Source organism: Phyllopteryx taeniolatus, chromosome 14, assembly GCF_024500385.1.
Source record: "Phyllopteryx taeniolatus isolate TA_2022b chromosome 14, UOR_Ptae_1.2, whole genome shotgun sequence".
In the NCBI taxonomy this organism is placed as follows: Eukaryota; Metazoa; Chordata; class Actinopteri; order Syngnathiformes; family Syngnathidae; genus Phyllopteryx; species Phyllopteryx taeniolatus.
This window is the reverse complement of record NC_084515.1, coordinates 3208568-3229866: the sequence shown is the minus strand read 5'-3', so window position 1 is coordinate 3229866 and position 21299 is coordinate 3208568. Positions and strand designations below refer to the sequence as shown.

Sequence of the window (21299 nt, the reverse complement as noted above, 5' to 3'; positions counted from 1 at the left end):
CTTCAGGAGTTTGACAGTCGGGCGCAGTCGTTCGTGTAGAGAGAGAAGAGCAGCGAAGAGAGGACACAACCTTGGGGCGCCCCAATGCTGATGCTGCGTGTGGATGAGGTGGACTCCCCCAGCCTGACCTGCTGTGTCCTGCCCGTCAGAAAGCTGTAAATCCACTGGCAGATGGCAGGTGAGACGCTGAGCTGGAGAAGCTTGGATGAAAGGACTTCAGGGATGATGGTGTTGAACGCTGAGCTGAAGTCCACGAACAGGATCCTCGCGTAGGTCCATGCACTGTCGAGGTGTTCTAGGATGAAGTGCAGTCCAATGTTGACTGCATCATCCGCAGGCCTGTTCGCTTGGTAGGCAAACTTTAGGGGGTCCAGCAGGGTACCTGTGACACTCTTGAGGTGGTCCAGCACGAGACGTTCAAAGGACTTCATGACCACAGATGTCAAAGCGACAGGCCTGTAGTCATTTAGACCCGAGATTGCAGGTTTCTTGGGGACTGGAATGATGGTGGAGCGTTTGAAACAGGATGGTTCTTCGCACAGTTCCAGCGATCTATTGAATATCTGTGTGAAGACTGGAGCGAGCTGGTCCGCGCAGACTTTGAGGGAGGATGGGGACACATGGTCTGGGCCTGCCGCTTTGTTAATCTTTTGTTGTTTGAAGATCCTGTTCATGGATGATTAATGCAGAAGTCAGAGGTGTGATTGTGGTCGGGGGTCCGGCTGGATGGGTGTGGAGTGTGAAACTGTCCTTTTCAAATCTGCAGTAGAAGGTATTCAAGTCGTTGGCTAGTGTACTATTGTTCTCAGCTTGGGGGGTTCGTCGCTTGTATCATTCTGAAGTTAAGCACTTTATTTGAACACGTAATACTTTTTTAAATTTACTTGCGCTTATTTTGAAATTCACAGCCCTATTTTTATTTGGTAAATTAGAAAACACACAGTTGTGCTCATATATTTGATTACCCAGGCAGAATTTGTAAGATGGGTACAATTCTTTAAAGAAAACATGGACCAGGCAAAACACATTTTATTTTAATGGGATTCAAATTAAACGGTCAAGTATTTCAGAAAATGATGATCATTACACAAAACATAAAAAATAATAATAATGATGGTTGTTGTTCAGTCATATTAAAAAATATATATTTCACAAATTCTTCCGGTATGTAAACCTATGAGGACAATTGTACATATATGAAGTCATACGTACCCCTGTCATATTGGAATGAAAGTGTCGGCTACAGTTTTTTTATAACCACTAGGTGGTGGTGGCATATTGGAATGAAAGTGTAGGCTACACCTTTTTTATAACCATTAGGTTGCGGTGGCATATTGGAATAAAAGTGTACATCTTTCTCATAACCTCTAGGTGGCGGTGGCATTTTGGAATGCAAGTGTACAGCTTTTTTATAACCACTAGATGGCGGCATGGATTTATAAAATGTGAAAGTTTTTTTTTCCATTTCCCCCTATACATATGTATAATGCGCACTATTGACTTTGGACAGTTTTTTGGGGGGGAGGGGAATACACATTTTACACAAGAAATTAGAAATGACTAATTAGGTCATACAGGTCAGATTACGCTTGGACAAAAATCTTGTCATACACCGAAATAATGTACATTTGAATACAAAAGCATGCTTCAATAACAGTAGAAAATAAGGTTATGTGTTTTATAACAAATAATATCGTGTATGACTCACCTGATCCCCCGCGGTACCCTGGGTGTGTCCGATCTCGGAAGTTAAGCAGGGTCGGTCCTGGTTAGTACTTGGATGGGGGACCACCAAGGAATACTAGGTGCTGGGGTTGGGCAGTGGACCAATCACCTGCTCCCGTAAAAACCTGCAGGTCACAGAAACCACAATTGCAGCCTATCTGTGCCTCATGACACTGAGAGTTCTAACTAACTTGCTATGACTCCCCTGAGCTTGGAGGACTGTATACATACGTGTCGACAATGACTCGAATAACATCGATAAAGTCTTGTGGAATGGCAAAGAAAGCAGTCTTTTGATGGAGTTCATCATGATTCTTTGGTTTCATCTCGCAAGCCTCCTGCTTCATCCTTACCCCAGATATGCTACAAAATGTTCATCTGGTGACTGGGCTGGCCAATTCCGGAACACCTTCACCTTCTTGGCTTTCAGGAATTTTGCTATGGAGACTGAAGATTGAGAAGGAGTGCCATCTGGCTGAAGAATTTGCCCTCTCTCGTGGTTTGGAATGTAATGGGCAGCAAGAATTTCTTGATACTTCAGGGTGTCGATGTTGCCATCTACTCTGCACATCTCTTGCGCGCCCCTGTACTGGATGTAACCCCAGACAATGATTTTTTTCCACCACCAAACTTGACTGTTTTCTGCATGAATCTTAGGTCCATGCGTGATCCAAGAGGTCTTCTGCAGTATTTGCAGTGATTGGGATGCAGATGACTCAACAGAAAGATCAATCTTTTGCCACTTTTCCACTCTCCATCCTTTCTGCAGGCTGTGGGCCTTGGTAAATATCCATCCATCCATCCATTTTCTGAGCCGCTTCTCCTCACTAGGGTCGCGGGCGTGCTGGAGCCTATCCCAGCTATCATCGGGCAGGAGGCGGGGTACACCCTAAACTGGTTGCCAGCCAATCGCAGGGCACATACAAACAAGAAACCATTCGCACTCACATTCACACTTACGGGCAATTTAGAGTTGTCAACTAACCTACCACGCATGTTTTTGGGATGCGGGAGGAAACCGGAGTGCCCGGAGAAAACCCACGCAGGCACGAGGAGAACAAGCAAACTCCACACAGGCGGGGCGGGGGATTGAACCCCAGTCCTCAGAACTGTGAGGCAGTTGCTCTAACCAGTCGCCCACCGTGCCGCCCTTGGTAAATATATTAGATGATATTTTTGTTGTCTTTTGTTTAAAGCTAGTTTGTGAACACTGATTTGTCGATGGAGACCACTGCGTGACAGAATTCATCCAACGGTTCTTGGAGATACACGGGTTCCTGGTGAGTTCTTCTGTAGCTCTGCTGTAATTACAAAAAGGATTGGCCCTGGACTGTCGATGCAACAAACGCTCCTCTCGAACACTTGTCTTATGGGGTCTCCCTGACCTGGGCTTGTCATGGACATCACCAGTTTCTTCAGATCTTTTTCTCATCCTCTCCACTTGATGTTTGGATATATTAAAGATGTCTGCATGCCACCTCAGCAGCAGTCTTGGTCTTCAGACTTTTGATGATCAGGACTTTGGTGTGTGGTTGAATCTTTGGCATGTTGTGAGAGGTCAAATTGCACTTCACATGAAGGTCTGGTGTGTGTGGATTATTTTTATGCACTGGGAATGTGCCAGTTACAGTGTTTGACAGAAGTGAAGCTCTAATCTGTGAGTGGTTGGATAATTTCTACACATGAGAAAACTTTTGTCCTGGAAAAAACAAACATAGGCTTCACCAAGCTGTGAACATCAGGACACGTTTTGATTATTTCATTTTACACCCAGCTATTAATGTAAAAGCATGTGACCTTAAAATGAACCATTTGCTGTAACAATTGAATTATTATTTTTAAAAAAGTTATATGCCATTTAAAATTACTGTCGTTATACGACAAGACTTCTGTCAGTGACTATTGTGAGCCAACATTTGAATCACAAACACAAATACAAAATGAAAACACTCACAAGGAGCATGGAGAAGACGCTCACACTGAACTAACTGCGTGATAAATGGCCAATCACCATTACTCACTTGGCCATGCCTCTTAAAGGCACACGTCAACATACGAATACCGCAGTGTGTGTTTGTGACTTTCGGTGTAATTAGACTTTATGAAACCGTTGTTTTCCGTGACATTCTTTTTATGTTTTGTTACAATGCAATGCTGTTTTTCTTCATTTAAAACATGAAAAAAATGGGGTGTTTTTTGGTAGACTCAAATGGATTTCAAATGGTATTTCAATTTATTTCATGCATCTATTTTCTTTACCGCTTCTCCTCACTAGGGTCGTAGGCTGCTGGAGCCTATCCCAGCTATCTTCGGGTGAGAGACAGGGTACACCCTGAACTGGTCGCCAGCCAATCGCAGGGCACATAGAAACAACCAACCATACGCACTCACATTCACAACTACGGGCAATTTAGAGTCTTCAATCAACCTACCACGCATGTTTTTGGGATGTGGGAGGAAACCGGAGTGCCCGGAGAAAACCCACCCAGGCATGGGGAGAACATGCACATAGGCAGGGCCAGGATTTGAACCCCGGTCCCCAGAACTGTGAGGCAGATGTGCTAACCAGTCTTCCACCATGCCGGCCCAATTTATTTCAATCGGTAAAATTGATCCAGTATAAGATTAATTTACGAACTTGGTCACAGAACGAGTTGAACTTCTAAGTTAATGTGCCAAGGTATTTGCAGATAAATTCTTATGAATAACATGTTTATAATTCTTACTCTTATTTGAATTTAGCCCATACTTAGCAAAATTCATGCACTTTTTGTCTCACTTGTTTAGAACAGTGAACGAGTTCATCTTCAAAATCTGAAACAATGGTGACGCTCTCTAATACTTAGTGTTGAATGAACATCCATCCATCCATCCATTTTCTGAGCCGCTTCTCCTCACTAGGGTCGCGGGCGTGCTGGAGCCTATCCCAGCTGTCATCGGGCAGGAGGCGAGGTACACCCTAAACTGGTTGCCAGCCAATCGCAGGGCACATACAAACAGACAACCATGCGCACTCACAGTCACACCTACAGGCAATTTAGAGTCTCCAATTAATGCATGTTTTTGGGATGTGGGAGGAAACCGGAGTGCCCGGAGAAAACCCACGCAGGCACGGGGAGAACATGCAAACTACACACAGGCGGGAACGGGGATTGAACTCGGGTCCTCAGAACTGTGAGGCTGACGCTCGAACCAGTCGGCCGCCGTTGAATGAACAAACAAGTGGTAATATCTGGGATTGATGTATTCACTGCACTCCAAAAATATATTTTTTTATTATGATTCTTCCCACTTTTTTCATTCTACTCCTTCCACATTTCTGAACCCAAGAAAAAAAACATTTGTAATAATAATAATATGTTGGACTTATGTAGCGGTTTACGAAGCACTCAAAGACACATTTCACACATTATTCATTCACAAGTCAGTCACACCCCCTGGTGGCGGTAAGCTAAAGATGCCCTGGGGCAATCGGACAGAAGCGTGGCTACCATTCTGCGCCTACGGCCCCTCCGACCACATTCATTCATGGGCAATGTGGATTAAGTGTCTTTCCCAGGGACACAACAACAACATGTTGTTGACAACCATGACAAGACAACAACAACATGTTGTTGTTGTGTCCCTTCCGGTTGCGTACTCTGACCCTCTGCATCATGTCGCCCAACTTCAAAGTGTTCAACTCATTTAGGACATAAATGAAGCAATTGTAAATCTCCCACATTTAACAATAAACTTACCAAGTTAAGAAGTATTTTACATATTTAGCTCCTCCCACATTTCTCGACCGATTCAAGTCTCACATTTTACAGTTCAACAATTCAGTTAATTCCAGAACATTTCAGTTCAGTCTCTGCTCTTCAGCATTCACACGCAGTTTTTAGAAAAAATGTATAATTGTCTAATGTGCTTCAGATTGGAGCCTACAGCATTATAGACATTGGATGATTGCTCAAATCACAAAAGCACCACAAAACGATCACTGCTTTATGTACCAAGTTTTTATTCACTGCAGTCCATCAAACATTACACCATGTTTTTCATAAAGCTCTCAATAAAACAGACTGTCTGAAACGCTTAACGTAAGTGTAAACATACTTAACGTTGCTTCATGTCAGAAAACTGGAATTAATCTTCACCAAAATTTATGCGGACATCTCTACTTATGCCACCTTTGAAAATATTCTAATAATCACCCCAATATGACAGATTTTATATGGCTATTAAGCGTTTTCCTCTTTAAAGAACGTTAAGCTTTTTTTTATGGAGAGGAAAATGGTTAATGTCCATAAAATCCAAAATATTGGAGCAATCATTGTAATATTTTCAGCGGTGGAAGTGGGCCTCAGTAGAGATGTCCACACACATTTGAATCACGATTATAGTGGTTTTCGTATGTAAAGCGATGTTAAGCGTTTTAGACTGTCCCCGTGTTAGACTGGCTTGTAAGAAGCATCTTCAATCCTGACGTTTCAGCACGAATTCTGACGATAAAGGCAGAGGGTTGAATCAGTAGAATATACAAGAGCAAAACTTAACAGCAAAATGCAAAAAAAAAAGTTTCACTTACAAACTTCCTTTCCCACCAGTTACAACCTGAAACAATCATAATAGCACATGAATAACTGAAGTTTTTGTCTGGTACATTCATTCATTTTGTTGATTACTAGTCTGGCATGTGAATGAATTTACAGCAAATAATTTCAAAATGATACTTACATATCCCCAATGTAAGTCTTCCGTTATTGCACCGCCCCTCCGAATAATGATCTGTCAGCCAGTGGTCCAGTTTCACACATTCCAGTGTCACCGTCTCACCATTGTTTATATATTTAACTCCATCATATTTTAACTGGGGGTATTGATCGGTGTCCACAGAACAGTAGGTAGCTGTACACAAGAAGCAACGAATAGGTTTACCCACATCCCCTGTATAAAAGTCGGCTGTCCCAGTGGGTTTGTTTTTTTACCTTTGCAGGTGGGCGTGGTGGACCACTGGCCATTACTGTAGCAGAACACTTTCTCCGGACCCACTTGTTTGTAGAAACTGGCACATTGATATTTCAAAAACATGAGATCCCTTACCACAATCTCACCACCCTGGACAATGGGAGTCGTTCCACATTGGTCAACTAAAGTGGCAAAATAGAAAGATGCTCTCAAGATGTTTAAATTTTACCACCTAAGCTGATAAAAAATCATCGAATGAATAAATATCTACCTGTAGTATCTTGTGGATCGGTTGAACCAGTGCTGGTTGAAGATCCTGCAAAATGTAATAAATTCACCATGAGTGACCCATTTCATTTTTTGTCAGACTTCTTTGTTTTGCATACTTTACAAAAGCAAAACGACTTGTTACATCATGTTCCCAAACCCTTTTTCAAAGGTCTTCGACCCATCAGTGATGCAATAAATAAAACGATAAGCTGACGAAGCAGTGTAATAGGCGGAAATTAATCTGAATGCAATTTGTCTTCGTGGCTGACCACTTCCTTCTGCACTGAAGCCTTACAGCTATCCATTTTAAACAAAACAGGCATACTCAAATGTATCCAACCAAAAAATTGGCACTCATTATTGTCTTAAAATAACAAAAAATATCCATACTGTCTTGAGGTGACATAATGCCGGACATCTCCCGCAGAGTGAGGGAAGAGGTTAAGTTTTACAACACTTCTCAGACAGTTCAAGCGTTCTAGAAAGTTAATAGATTTGTTCTCAAGCTATTTTCAACACTTTAAATTGGTTAGTAATGCTTAAAAATAGCAGATGACCCTCAGATAGACAAATAGTATTGATTTGTAACCGCAGGGCACATACAAACAAAACAACCATTCGCACCTGGGGGCAATTTAGAGTCATCAATTTACCTACCATGCATGTTTTTTGGATGTGGGAGGAAACCGTAGTGCCTGGAGAAAACCTACGCAGGCACAGGGGAGAACATGCAAACTCCACGCAGGCGGGGCCGGGGATTGAACCCTGGTCCGCAGAACTGTGAGGTAGATGCTCTAACCAGTCGCTCACCGTGCCGCTCAGTGTTTTGTCCATTGTTCCCCCCCTTTAACAAAGGGTACCAACAATTTTGTCCATGTCTATACCTCCACTTTCAGGCCTTGTCTCACTGCCAGCAGATGTTGTGGAGCCACCAAGAATTGGCTTTATTTGTTTGACTGTGGGAAATGAAAAAACAAAAAATCTCAATTTGAGCAAAGATGGACGTTTATGGTACATCTATTCCAGTATTTCCCAACCTTTATTGAGCCAAGGCACTTATTTTACGTTAAAAAGATGTCACGGCACGGCACCAAACAATGTCTCAAAAAGTATATATTACTGAAATAATGATCTCATCTTGAATTACTTCCAAATTTACTTACCAGTGTGAAATATATGCCTGTTTAGGTGAACACAAAGCTATTACTTGGTTGCATCAATGGCGAATGGTGGTTGAGTACAATTACTGGCCTGAAAACAAACAGCAAATATACTTTATTCTACTTACTGCAGGCCGGGGCTGCTGACCAGTTTCCACCGATGCAAAAGATGGACTTTTTGAGTTGTCCCTCTACATTATATCCATCTTGACATTCGTACAGTATTTCAGTATCAGAAGCATACACATCCTGGTGAGGGTGCTGATTTATGATTACAGCGTGGGGAATTTTGGGGGGCTCATCACATGCCTGGCTACTTCCTGTAAAAACAAGCCCAATAAATATGTACAGTATATAGTTCATTTTCATATCATTTGATCAATTACGGTAAAGACATGGCCCACTGAATTTCCTTTTAAAAAGCAATTTTACTGATACAAGTATTTGAATTATTGGGCCATTTTGGATTCACATAACAGCAGACAACAAAATAAATGGTATTATTTCTGACATTGTACTTGTGAGAGTACTTTGAATGAACCATACTTCTTGAATATTTATTTGAAGAAGAATCAATACTTTTACTCCGTTACAATGATCGCCATGTCGCTTGCTACTTTTATTTATCCATTAGCGCACGCGCGATCTATTTTTAGACTTCAGCATCGACTACCGCATATTGCGCCTTTGCGGCCAATCCAACGGGATCACTCGTGTCATTGAACTCCAATTCACCAATCAGACGGCACAAGGCAGTCACATGTCTGCACACAAACCTTTCGTGGGCCAATTAAAGTGACTCATTTCAGGGGGGGTGGGGGGGGGTACAGCTGTGCATGTGTTTACTTTACCGACTCCGAAAAGCAACAGTTCTGTCATGCAGCGTAGGCTTAAATTGTGACTGCCCAAACTTTGACATTTCAGCCCACTTCTAACTTGAGAAAACAATTTCTGTAAGTTGCAGTTGTCTCTCTCTCTCTCGCTCTTTCTCTCTCTCTCGCACACAAACACACACACACAGCAAACAGCTTCTTCATGAAGTCATTTAAGTAAATAAAGCAACTAATGTTTCCGTAATGCATGTGTTGTTAGTTTTTGGGCACTTTAAAATTGAAATAGTGGCAGGTGTGTGTGGATTCCCATATATTATTATTTTTTAATTGTATTTGATGTTCATGCTCTGGTTTTTGTTTTTTATTTTATTTTTTTTAAATCAGAAGTTACTCATGAGTTACTCTTGAGTAGGATTTGACTGAGTACTTTCTTACTATTGCTCAAGTAAATATTTGGAGGACTACTTTTTACTTTTACTTGAGTCATATTATTCTAAGGTAACACTACTCTTACTTGAGTACAACATTTGGCTACGCTACCCACCTCTGTGAATATGTATGAATTTGTGAAAGTCTCAGAAGTAATGCACGTCCTTCCCATTATTACGATTGTATAAAGACAAAAGAGTGTAATGGGTTGAATGGGTAGTTAGGATAATTAATGTGCTTGGGTCCGCAGAGTTTGAAGGGAAACAGTAAATTGTGCATCTCACGTGATTGTTATGAAGCTGTTTGTCTCTACCGTTATACAAGTGTATTTTAGTGGGCCATGACCATTAGCTCTGTCAATAAGGCTTGCATTTTATATGAATGGCTGTAATTTTAAATCATCAGTAACTTTTAGAAAATAGGGCTTTTAAGCGTGGCTGTTTCATCATCCAGATAAAACCAATGCGACAAAAAAATTGCTAAAGTAGATTGATTTTTTTACAAGTACCTTCACCGTTTCACCCATATAATATGAATAATATGACAAGATCCTAAAGAATGGGATAGACTTACGCTCACAGCTTGGTACAGAGAGCCATGTTCCATTGACACACTGCGCTGTAGCATCCAACTCTTTGAATGTATATTCGGCATCACATTTTATCCTTATCACGTAGCTGTTTTCATACCAACCCACCAAGCTTGAAGTGAATTTTGCATGAGGGATAGTAGGTGGGATGCAATTGTTGACATCTGAGGAACAAAACCAAAACAAAACAAAAACAAAAAAAACTTTAGACCTCAGGTTTTGAGAAGCATACATTTGTCCAAAATAAATGAATAAAAATAAGATGGTGAATAATCTGCTTTTCTGCTGGCCTTCCTGTTTGACATGTGCACAACAAATTCCTATATTTAAAATACTAATAATAATGTAGTACTATGAGAATAAAGTTGTATTACATACAGTATACTGTCATCAATGTAAATAGTAAAATTTTAAAATGGAGTGAATTAAAAATAAACAATTCTCTATTTTTATTATTTGTATATATCTGTGTTGTTATAATTGTTTAATTAATTATACGCTAAATAATAAATTATCATGAATTCTTTTATTAACACAATAAATGATTTTTTTTTTTACATTTTATATACACATTTCAATTTCTTTTTTTTTTTTCCAATTTATAACTAGGCCCATCTGTCTCATAGAAAAAACAATCAAATGCGACCCTTGAACACAAACATTTTCCCATCCCTGGTATTCCACAAGTCCGCCACTTACCAATACATTGTGGTTGAGTGGACCATTTACCATCCTGGCATGTCGTTGTTGCCCACCAGCCCTCCACTGCCGGCTTGAGTCCAGCTTCACATGCATAGGAAAAAACGGTTCCATGCGAGTATGTGTCTTGCTGAGGAACAACATAACCCCCATTCAGAGTGGGCGCACGACAGGTACGCCTTGCTAAAACATGTTCTCCACACAACCAAATCAGGAAAATCCATCCAATATACTTCAACATTCCCAGTGGCACCATGATAGGAAAAAAAAAAAAGAAGTATTTCTAATGCTGTCAGTCGGGTTGTGGTCAGTGGTCAGTAAATAATTTCAGGTTTGACCTTCCCCATATCAGCTTGGAGATGAAGAAATAGCAAACATTACTGAGTAACTTGTCATCAAACTCTTACTCAAGTCAAAACAGAAATGTACAAACAGGCTCTCTGTACTTGAGTCACATTAAGCGTATATAGGAATTTTAACCAATTATTCATTGAACAAAAGAGGACATGTGAACAGAGGGTTGAATTGACAAAGAGACCCAGTGTTTTTATGCCCCCCCCCCCCATCCCCCCTCTCACAGAATTATTTTTTTAAATAAATCTATGCATGTGTCCAGACTGCAGTTTTCGAAATTCTGTAGCTTTCCAGCCATCAGTGATCAGAGACAGATCAGGACAAATTAAGTACAGTAAATAAAGACACTGTTGGGATGTGTAATGTATATATAACATGATAAGTATGAGTGAGCTGAATGGTAGATAGCGTTCTTGTGACCTAAAATGGTAATCGCTAGTGCGCTAATCCTAATGGCGATAGCTAACCTTTTAGCGGTCTCAAATCCTGTACACCAAATTAATACCATACACGCAGTACCAACATATGCAGTTTGAGGCTTGGAGTCCATTTCTCATAAATAAGAATAAAAATGCATGTCAGTATTATATATATATATATATATATATATATATATATATATATATATATATATATATATACGTGTAAAGATAAACAAACAACGATTCACATTCACATTCGCTGTCAATTTAGAGTCTTCAATTAACCTCCCATGCATGTTTTTGGAGTGTGGGAGGAAACTGGAAATTACTATTTGATTCTTCCATCAATAATCAAAAGAGGAATCGATTCTAAAACGATTTGATAGTCTCTGGTCTCATGAGAGGAATTAAAAAAAAAAAAAGCTAACTCCCCGTCGGGGAATCGAACCCCGGTCTTCCGCGTGACAGGCGGAGATACTGTCCACTATACTAACGAGGAAGTGGTAGTTGGTTACCTGCTTATGCATATTAGATTTCTACCCCTTCTGTAAAGTACGCAATATGAACATTTTAAGAATGCGCGGGATGATTTCATATGGCCTTTTTAGTCCTCTGCTCATTATTTGTCTATCTTCGGCATCCATTTGGCTGTTCCTGACAGATCTCTGAAGCACCTGTGCACGCTGTGTAGAAAAGAAGCCCCCAATATGAAAAATAAAATAAAATAACTAACAAAAAAAACAGTCTCAGGAACTGAAACAAGCAAACATCAATTTAAAAACATACAAATGACAATTACAAAATATGAGAAGGTAGTAGTACCAATACAAATATAAATTATTATTATATGCGACAATAAATACATTCAAATGTATAATATATACAGTCCCCTCCAAATGTATTCGAACGGAAAGGTCAGTTCCTTCGTTTTTGTTGTATACTGAAGACATTTGGGTTTCAGATCAAAAGATGAATATGAGACAAAAGTTCAGAATTCCGTCTTTTATTTCATGGTATTTACATCTAGATGTGTACAACAACCCAGGACAGAGCACCATTTGACGACACCAATAAGGTAAGCGTTTCATAATATTGACTGTTGTTTCTTAATTATAAAGCATGCAGATTATATATACATAATCTTCTCTCAATTAATTTGAGCCTCTCTGCTAGGTGCGAACGCAACACTTACAGACGAGAACTGGTCAACGACTACTGCCATCCAGTGTACAGAACGTGCAACTGTAACGGCAATACAAACCGACCAATGTCTTGCAATGTACACGAGGAATAATAAATGCATGAACTATGACAGAAAATTAACGAAAAAACTGCTCTCCGCTTCAAAGATATAAATTGAAAATGATTTACAGCGATAAGCTAAGACCTCGTGGCGCAACGGTAGCGCGTCTGACTCCAGATCAGAAGGTTGCGTGTTCAAATCACGTCGGGGTCAAGTCGTATGTATTTTTTTATTTTTTTGGTGGGGGGGTAAATAATTGATACGGTGGCTACGCAGTAAGATTAGAAACAATGCACTAGTTTGCGCAGCGATGTAGGAATACGTTGTAACGCGGCACAAGAAGACTTTAACCCCCTACGTACGGTTTTTCATTAGATTTTTCATATTTATGTCCTAGACGTTATTTTCAACCAACTATTTATTGTAGTTATAACTTGAGCACTGCATTAGCGTCGGGTGATGATGACAGACTACGGCGCTTTCCGATTTACGTAGCAATCCATACAACGCCGCCATGTGGAAGTCAAGGGTAGCTATTCTTCTTCTTGTTCTTCTTTTCCTTTCGGCTTGTCCCGTTAGGGGTCGCCACAGCGCGTCATCCTTTTCCATGTAAGCCTATCTCCTGCATTCTCCTCTCGAACACCAACTGCCATCATGTCTTCCCTCACAACATCCATCAACCTTCTCTTTGGTCTTCCTCGAGCTCTCTTGCCTGGCAGCTCCATCCTCATCATCCTTCTACCAATATACTCACTATTTCTCCTCTGGACGTGTCCAAACCATCGAAGTCTGCTCTCTCTAACTTTGTCTCCAAAACAACGAACCTTGACTGTCCCTCTGATGAGCTCATTTCTAATTTTATCCAACCTGGTCACTCCGAGAGCGAACCTCAACATCTTCATTTCCGCCACCTCCAGCTCTGCTTCCTGTTGTCTCTTCAGTGCCACTGTCTCTAATCCGTACATCATGGCTGGCCTCACCACTGTTTTATAAACTTTGCCCTTCATCCTAGCAGAGACTCTTCTGTCACATAGTACACCTGACACCTTCCTCCACCTGTTCCAACCTCCTTGGACCCGTTTCTTCACTTCGTGACCACACTCGCCATTGCTCTGGATTGTTGACCCCAAGTATTTAAAGTCCTCCACCCAGTCATTTTACACACCACCATCCTATGCTGTCTAGCCACACTCTCCCCTACCACTACCTTACAGTTGGTAACCTCCTTCAGATTACATCGTCTGCACAAGATGTAATCCACCTGCGTGCTGCTACCTCCGCTCTTGTAGGTCACCCTATGTTCGTGCCTCTTCTGTAAAAAAGTTTTCATTACAGCCATTTGCATCCTTGTTGCAAATTCTACCACCATCTGTCCCTCCAAGTTCCTTTCCTAGATACCGTACTTTCCCATCACTTCTTCACGGGTAGCTATCTCTGTTACTTTTAATTGTAATCAGTTGAATATCAATTTCACACCAAATTAAAACATACGGACTATATCGCGTGAGAAACAATAAGAAAGGGTAGAAAGAAAAGTTGGGCTCGTCCGGGATTTGAACCCGGGACCTCTCGCACCCTAAGCGAGAATCATACCCCTAGACCAACGAGCCAATTACCACAGTTACCTGACCCGGTTGTTTTTTTTAACATTACTAAAACACAGAAATTTAAGGTGATACTAATTTTAGGAATTTAGCAATTACCTAGCCTCCACGCTAACTGTCCAGACTTGTCAACTTTATCTCACGCGATAACAGTTGCTATGTTGTGATAAATGAGGCGAGATTGTCCACACGCGTGTAGTCAGCACATTTTCTTTTCCACCATGTACGGGTTTTATCTGTGGTCATGTGACTCCCAAAGCCGTCGAAGAGCCTGGACAGTGACATGCGCAGGCGCCATATTGTTACCCAGCTGGACACAACGTCCCTATGCAATCCAATGCAACACAATTGATTACAGTTTATATGTAAGGGTTATTTTCCACAGAAACCTATATATATATATATATATATATATATATATATATATATATATATATATATATATATATATATATAATATATATATATATTATATATATTATATATTATATATAATATATATATATTATATATATATATATATATATATATATTTGTTTGTTTGTTTATATGTGCCCTGCGATTGGCTGGCGATCAGTTCAGGGTGTACGCCGCCTCCAGGATCCAGCACCCCCGCCATACCGGGATGAGAGACAACATGGTGTCCGTAAACCATGTGACGTGGATTTACCCAATGCGGAGCAAGTACGGTGAGTTCAGAGGGTGTCCAGACTTCGGTGAGTTCCCCGTACGCAGTCATCTTGTGGAAGAGAGGAGGGGCGAGAGAGAGAGAACGAAAGAAAGAGTTACACACACTCAACTGGAATTCCAAACCTTACGCTGTCATATCCAAGCAGAGGTAAGACAGCCAAAGTTAAACGCCCTACCAACCAGTACGAGACGGCTGAAAGTCAAGTGCCACGTCGAGCCGAGCTGGGCTTGATTTTGTTGGGAGACTGTTACGAAGCCTCCTCCGTGTTTACTCCTGGAGGCCTCTGTCTTAAAAAAAAAAAAAAAAAAAAAAAAAAAAAAAAAAGCAAGCTAGTGAGCTAACCTGTTAGCATGCTAGCCACAAGTGCTTGGGTATTTCGAGGATCAACTTGTGCCGTGGTGGCAATACCGCGACTATTTTTGTTATAATCGTCGATATATGAGAGCGTGTACGGTGGATAAGCGTGTGGTTACGTGTGTTCAACACCGCGTCTGCTTGAATATCTTCCGCTCAGACTGAACGCCGTGCACTTGGTCAACTGCAGTTAGCATTTTTTTTTTTTTAGCTTTGCTAACTAGAGTTAGCTGCGGTGTGGCATCAAAGTCTCTCCCCAAAACCTACAACTACTCTCAACATCATCGAAATAATACGTCGTAACACATCAGGGGGCTACTTTACGAACACGTTTAGCAATGTTCCTACTGTCTGACGGGCTGTCGAGTGTTAATGTTGTTAACGTGAAAGATTTCAATGAGCCATTCAATTGGTGAAGTCATTTCAGCGTGGTTGTGATTTTACACTACGCAAAAGCACCGAATAGCTTTTACGCATGACACGGTGGGACTAAGTTACCAGCATTTTTATGGCCCCTCCAGTCTGGTAGTTTCACAAACGTGTCACTGGTGCATTTTATGGTCCCAACAACTTTGCTCTTTATTGAGCGGTCATTCATGGTGTAGCGTAACACTTGTTTAAATGTGTGCAACCATGACTGGACAGCGGGTGTGTCCAAATAAATTCCAAAATTGTCGTCACAGTGCCAACTAGTGTTATGTTTGTCCCCTTTCGAAACGATTCATTGCGTTAAGTTACAACTTACACGTGGCTTATCCTGGCTTCCCATATGGTGAGTGGAGTTGGGAGGCGACTGTCGCCCCACTTCCATTTGTGGCTCATTTAACTTGTCCTGAATGTGACAAGTTAGGTGGACACAAAAAGCTAAATGACGACCAATCTCGCATGGCTTCATCACATTCCTACTTGTACTTGAAGTTAAGGCTATACTTCCCATGTCATTTACAGGTGTCTGACATAGTCAGCCACACTCCAAGAGCTAAAATAGCTTTAGCACATTGAAATTGTACACTTGTGTGTGAGTCAGTCAGTGGGATGGGCTCTGTCGTGGGGGGCAGGGACATATTAAATCAGCTGACAAAATTTCTTTCCAAATGAAACAAAATTGGTTGAGTGCGATACAACATGTTACTGTACATCTTAACTGTGAGAACAACGGGTGAAATCTTGAAATCTTACAAAGCAGTGACAAAGCGTGTGATTGACTAATATTTTTTTTAATGATTTTTTTTTTATACACATTCATAGACCTTCAAGGAAGAATGGCCGAGACCCAGACACTTAACTTTGGACCAGAATGGTAAAGTAGTACATCCAGACTTACTATGGGTGATTTGTCTGTTGTGAAATTAGTTTTCAATGTGGAGGCCCCCCAACTCATGCTCCCTTTCCAGACATGTTCCGACGTGCCGCCTCCAGCTTTACAGTCATTTATTCACTAACCTTTTGGCTCCCTGCAGGCTCCGTGCCCTGTCTGGAGGTGGAAGAGGCGGCGGCAGCGGAGGAAACGGCAGTAGCAGTGTTGCTTCACCACCTCTCTCGCCCGCATTGCCAAAGTACAAACTTGCAGACTATCGTTACGGAAGAGAAGAAATGTTAGCACTTTATGTAAAAGACAACAAGGTAAACGTGACATCCTCAGCGGATCACACTTTGAATACACTGAATGTCCATTTATCGGATGCGTTCCAGATCCAACCACGAGAGGTGCAAATTTGTTATTTGTATAGAGAGACCATATACATTTTAAAAATATTTTAACATCTCCCCCACAATTTAAACACACTTAAAGTAATTATATCACACTTTTTCTCAATTCTCAATTTTACGTCAAGAAATAGAAATACAACTTTATTTTATAGAGCGCTTTTGTAACAACACAGTTGACCAAAAGGCTTAACAAAGCATAACATAAAGAAAACAAGAACAGCAAGGAGCAACACATGCAACGATACAAAAAAATATCAGGGATATAAGACCAATATAAAATAAAGGTAAAAACACCAATTTCAATAATAGCAGAAAACAATATAACAATAACAAAAAAATAAATAAATCAACCATTCAAACTGAGGTAAAAGCCGGAGGGGGGAACAAATTAAGAGAGGATATAAAAAGAGGAAGCAAATTGGTTTGTCTGTGGTTCAGGGGCAGCTCATTCCACAATTTTGGAGTAGCAAACGAGAAAGTGCGGTCCTAGCTTTGAGGAAACAAAAACAATCACGCTCGCACAGTTTTCCAGATATGAGGCAAAGTATCTCACCTTCAAGTTGACACAGAGAGCAAACCAGAATTAAACATAGTTTAATCAGCTCGCGTAATCCTAGCATGTAATGCAAAATGCCATAAACGGGCTAACAGCAATGAGCATACATGGCACAGTAATTTTCAATATTCAAACGAGAACTTCAAGCAAAACATACAAACAGAGAATACAACTTTACTCACAAGCATCAACAATGACCCACTATATAGTGGCGCTTCACTGGAAATAATTGTTTGTACCTCTGGTGTTTTATGTTGATCTCTTTTTTCTTCTGCCAGATCCCTATAGACTTGCATGATAAGGAGTTCCTGCCCATATTGCAAGAGGAGCCCTTGCCGCCTCTTGCACTTGTTTCTTTTACAGAGGAAGAACAGGTAGGCCTGCCTGTCATGAAATTTGTCCATTTTCAAAGGGGGGGGGGTGAAGCAGAAATCACTCATCTCATTCACAACCTCCAATTTCACTCCATGGCGACATCATGCCATTTGGCAGCTCAACCCATTTTCAGTTTCTTTCTGTTACATGCTTAATGAGCAAATATTGTCAGATGACAAGCTTGTGTATCCACTGACCTTTTAACAACGCATGTGCTGTTAAAACTGTGTTGCTAACCCAGCCAATCAAAGAATCTTTTATTACGTTCTGTTTGAGCTCCTTCAGTGCATGTATGAACTACATGTCCCCCATTCTTTTTGTTACAAGCTGAGAGCTTTATTAAAAATCAGTTTCTCAAAGGCAGCCAGTATTACATTTGGACATGGACATTCCTTACAAGTCAAATTAAAAATGTGAAAACAAACATACAGTGAATCTGTCAGGACAGTTGGTGTGTTACTAGGACCTACTTTACTGTAAAACTGCAGTATATTTCATTGCTGCTGAATGAAATCTAAACAGTTCAGGACAGTGATAATGTATAAGAGTTGCATTATAAATATCTGATGTCCATGCCCCTTTTGTCTTTGTTTGCAGAGAAATTTTTCCATGACTGTAAATAGTGCTGTTGTACTCCGGCGAGGACCCGGTCCAGTAGTGGGGGCACCTCGGGGCCGAAGTACCTCAAGGGGCAGAGGTAAGTGCTTTTTAATTTCCTTTCTAGTTTTATGTAGGCTTTACACGATCAGGATTTTTGGGGCCGATCACCGATCAGCAAGTGTGAAAAAACGATAACCGATCCAATCACAAGATGGAGCAATGTGTCTATTTAAATGACTTGTTCATTTATTGTATTTATTTATTGTATATACTTGTGTACTGAGGATCTTAAAGTATTGTGTAGCATTTTAGACAAAAATTAAAACATCAATGACCTCTAGGGGGCATTCAGGGATTGGCCATTGACATACATCCCCAATTCCAATGAAATTGTGTTAAACATAAATAAAAACAGAATACAATGATTTGCAAATTATGTTCAACCCATATTTAATTGAATACACGACAAAGACAATATTTAATGTTCAAACTGATAAACTTTATTGTTTTTAGCAAATAATCATTAACTTAGAATTTTATGGCTGCAACATGTTTCAAAAAAGCAGGAACATGGTCATGTTTACCACTGTGTTACATCACCTTTTCTTTAACAACATTCAATAAACGCTTGGGAACTGAAGACACTAATTGTTGAAGCTTTGGAGGTGGAATTCTTTCCCATTCATGCTTGATGTACAGCTTCAGCTGTTCAACAGTCCGGGGTCTCCGTTGTCGTATTTTACGCTTCATAATGCGCCACACATTTTCAATGGGAGACAGGTCTGGACTGCAGGCAGGCATCTAGTACCAGCACTCTTTTACTACGAAGCCACACTGTTGTAACACGTGCAGAATGTGGTTTGGCATTGTCTTGCTGAAATAAGCAGGGGCGTCCATGAAAAAGACGTTGCTTGGATGGTTGCCTATGTTTCTCCAAAACCTGTATGTACCTTTCAGCATTAATGGTGCCTTCACAGATGTGTAAGCTACCCATGCCATTGGCACTAAAACAGCCCCATACCATCACAGATGCTGGCTTTTGAACTTTGCGTCCATTACAGTCCGGATGGTTCTTTTCCTCTTTGGCCCGGAGGACACGACGTCCACAATTTCCAAAAACAATTTGAAATGTGGACTCGTCGGACCACAGAACACTTTTCCACTTTTCATCAGTCCATCTTAGATGAGCTCGGGCCCAGAGAAGCCGGCGGCGTTTCTGGGTGTTGTTGATAAATGGCTTTTGATAAATGGCATAGTAGAGTTTCAAGTTGCACTTACGGATGTAGCGCCGAACTGTATTTACTGACGTTGGTTTTCTGAAGTGTTCCTGAGCCCATGTGGTGATATCCTTTACACGTTGATGTCAGTTTTTGATGAAGTGCCGCCTGAGGGATCGAAGGTCACGCCCATTCAATGTTGGTTTTCGGCCTTGCCGCTTACATGCAGCGATTTCTCCAGATTCTCTGAACCTTTTTGATGATATTATGGACCGTGAAATCCCTAAATTCCTTGCAATTGTACGTTGAGCAACATTGTCCTTAAACTGTTTGACTATTTTCTCACGCACTTGTTCACAAAGTGGTGAACCTCGCCCCATCTTTGCTTGTGAATGACTGAGCAATTCAGGGAAGCTCCTTTTATACCCAATCATGGCACCTACCTGTTCCCAATTAGCCTGTTCACCTGTGGGATGTTCCAAACTGGTGTTTGATGAGCATTCCTCAACTTTCTCAGTCTTTTTTGCCACCTGTCCCAGCGTTTTAGAACGTGTTGTAGCCATACAATTCTAAGTTAGTGATTATTTGCTAAAGCCAAGTTTATCAGTGTGAACATTTCATATCTTTTCTTTGTAGTGTATTCAATTAAATATAGGTTGAAGATGATTTGCAATTCATTGTATTCTGTTTTTATTTATGTTTAACACAACATCCCAACTTCATTGGAATTGGGGTTGTAAGTTTAGGTCAAATCAACATTAGAACATGACAGAAATAGTGGGTGCTAACTTACTGTAATTAAATTACTTTATTGCAATTAAATTACTTTAACAAATACTGTTAATGACATGCTTACTCTAACTTTCTCACTGTCCCGGCTATATGTATGGGTGTTGTCTGGAGTTTGCGTCCGTTTATTATTATTTTTTATTTTTTCCCCACGCTGCGTTGCTTGAACGTGGCATGCTCCTCCTTGTGTACATTCTTCAGGTGCCCGATCAAATTTGTTGTGAAGCTTTTAGATGACGTTCGCCACGACGTACTTCAGTTGTGCACAGACTACAAATGTTGTTTGTCCGAGACGCTGCAAAAATAGTCACACACCGACGACGTATTTTTTCACCGACAAGATTGAAAAAAACTTGATTGGCCGTCAGATAGTTACAATACTACGCCACAAGACACGTGACAAGGATAAAAATAAGTTAGATTTTGGATTCATATGCGGCGGTGACGCGGAGTAAATGTGTTTTGTGCGGAGCCGATCGATGACGTCATTGATCAGACCGGCGAAATATGACATGAAGGCCGATGAGCATAAAATGCTAATTATCGGCCGATACCGATCAAGCTGATCAGATCAGTAAAGTCTGGCCGATACCGATCAAGCTGATCAGATCAGTAAAGTCTATGGCTTTTATAGCTGCGGCAGATTTTCCTTGTCACGTGACCCTAAAAGTTACGTCTACGAATTTTAATAAGAGCTGTAACATCTGCGAATAGTTGAGTTGCCTTTGA

At 40.8% G+C, this 21299-nt stretch overlaps 2 protein-coding genes and 3 non-coding genes across 6 annotated transcripts in view; 2 read left to right on the top strand and 3 right to left on the bottom strand.

Moving 5' to 3' along the window:
* Nucleotides 1-5708: 5708 nt before the first annotated feature.
* On the bottom strand, nucleotides 5709-10984 carry LOC133489294 (complement factor H-related protein 1-like). Its single transcript, XM_061798228.1, has 9 exons — nucleotides 10656-10984; nucleotides 9941-10120; nucleotides 8234-8425; nucleotides 7830-7901; nucleotides 6947-6991; nucleotides 6696-6857; nucleotides 6445-6615; nucleotides 6296-6321; nucleotides 5709-6209 (listed from the first exon to the last, which is right to left on the bottom strand). The coding sequence occupies exons 1-9, from the start codon at nucleotides 10909-10911 to the stop codon at nucleotides 6198-6200; spliced, it is 1116 nt and encodes a 371-aa protein (XP_061654212.1). The 5' UTR covers nucleotides 10912-10984; the 3' UTR covers nucleotides 5709-6197.
* Nucleotides 10985-11858: 874 nt separating this feature from the next.
* trnad-guc (transfer RNA aspartic acid (anticodon GUC)) lies at nucleotides 11859-11930 on the bottom strand. The gene has a single exon. It is a non-coding gene; the product is annotated as a tRNA-Asp (tRNA).
* An 885-nt stretch (nucleotides 11931-12815) lies between these two features.
* On the top strand, nucleotides 12816-12887 carry trnaw-cca (transfer RNA tryptophan (anticodon CCA)). Its single transcript has one exon. It is a non-coding gene; the product is annotated as a tRNA-Trp (tRNA).
* Nucleotides 12888-14212: 1325 nt separating this feature from the next.
* Nucleotides 14213-14284, bottom strand: trnap-agg (transfer RNA proline (anticodon AGG)). The gene has a single exon. It is a non-coding gene; the product is annotated as a tRNA-Pro (tRNA).
* A 704-nt stretch (nucleotides 14285-14988) lies between these two features.
* Nucleotides 14989-21299, top strand: part of gigyf2 (GRB10 interacting GYF protein 2) — a 38114-nt gene continuing 31803 nt past the window's right edge. The window contains exons 1-5 of one of the 2 annotated variants that reach the window (XM_061796969.1): nucleotides 14989-15116; nucleotides 16572-16623; nucleotides 16784-16946; nucleotides 17868-17963; nucleotides 18562-18661. In XM_061796969.1, the coding sequence (XP_061652953.1) occupies nucleotides 16586-16623; nucleotides 16784-16946; nucleotides 17868-17963; nucleotides 18562-18661 (397 nt within the window). In that variant the 5' untranslated portion in view covers nucleotides 14989-15116; nucleotides 16572-16585. Of the gene's footprint in view, nucleotides 16624-16783; nucleotides 16947-17867; nucleotides 17964-18561; nucleotides 18662-21299 lie in introns of both variants that reach the window. The other variant, XM_061796968.1, reaches the window with a different exon arrangement.